The 537-nt window shown below is 62.8% G+C and overlaps 1 protein-coding gene across 2 annotated transcripts in view; it reads right to left on the bottom strand.

The window, feature by feature from the left end:
* Positions 1–537, bottom strand: part of MAN2B1 (mannosidase alpha class 2B member 1) — a 73197-nt gene that overhangs the window by 61267 nt on the left and 11393 nt on the right. For both annotated transcript variants that reach the window (XM_031934888.1, XM_031934889.1), the window contains exon 11: positions 312–421. In XM_031934888.1, the coding sequence (XP_031790748.1) occupies positions 312–421 (110 nt within the window). The remainder of the gene's footprint in view (positions 1–311; positions 422–537) is intronic.

Genomic DNA, 537 nt, shown 5'->3' with positions numbered 1-537 from the left:
AAAAAAAAAAAAAAAAAAAAAAAAAGACTCGCCCCACAAGCCCTTGTAGCCCAGCCCTGCTGCCCTTGACTATGCCCCATAGCTGTCTCGGCCTCCTCTTGCCCACGCCCCGCCTCCTTTTCCCGTCCAAGGCCCCGCCCCGTTACTGAATCTTTCCCTGCCTCCTACAAGCCCCGCCCCCCCCAGCTCTTGTAGCCCGCCACACCCCCCTCGGTTACCCGTCCCCCCCGTCCCTGTCCCCTCTTTCCCAGGCCCCGGCCCCGCCCCGTCCTGTCTCCACCCCCATGTCTCCCAAATCCCGCCCCGCGCACCTCGCAGGACCCCCAGCCTGCAGCAAGCTGGCGTGCGTAGTCGTCGGCCACGTGCTGGCGGGAGGTGCCGCTGACGGCGTCGTGATGCTGGAGCACGGCCATCGCCTTATCTGCTCATAGACAATGAGTCCGGTGAGGTTCTGTGGGACTCAGCTCAGACCCCAAGGGGAAGCAAAAGGTCAGGTGCTGGCGGGCAGTGTTCTTAGAGGCTTTAAGAAGGAACTCG

Source organism: Piliocolobus tephrosceles, chromosome 21 (assembly GCF_002776525.5).
Source record: "Piliocolobus tephrosceles isolate RC106 chromosome 21, ASM277652v3, whole genome shotgun sequence".
Lineage (NCBI taxonomy): Eukaryota > Metazoa > Chordata > Mammalia > Primates > Cercopithecidae > Piliocolobus > Piliocolobus tephrosceles.
Note: the sequence above shows the minus strand (reverse complement) of the source record. Positions and strands in the feature narration are given on the sequence as shown.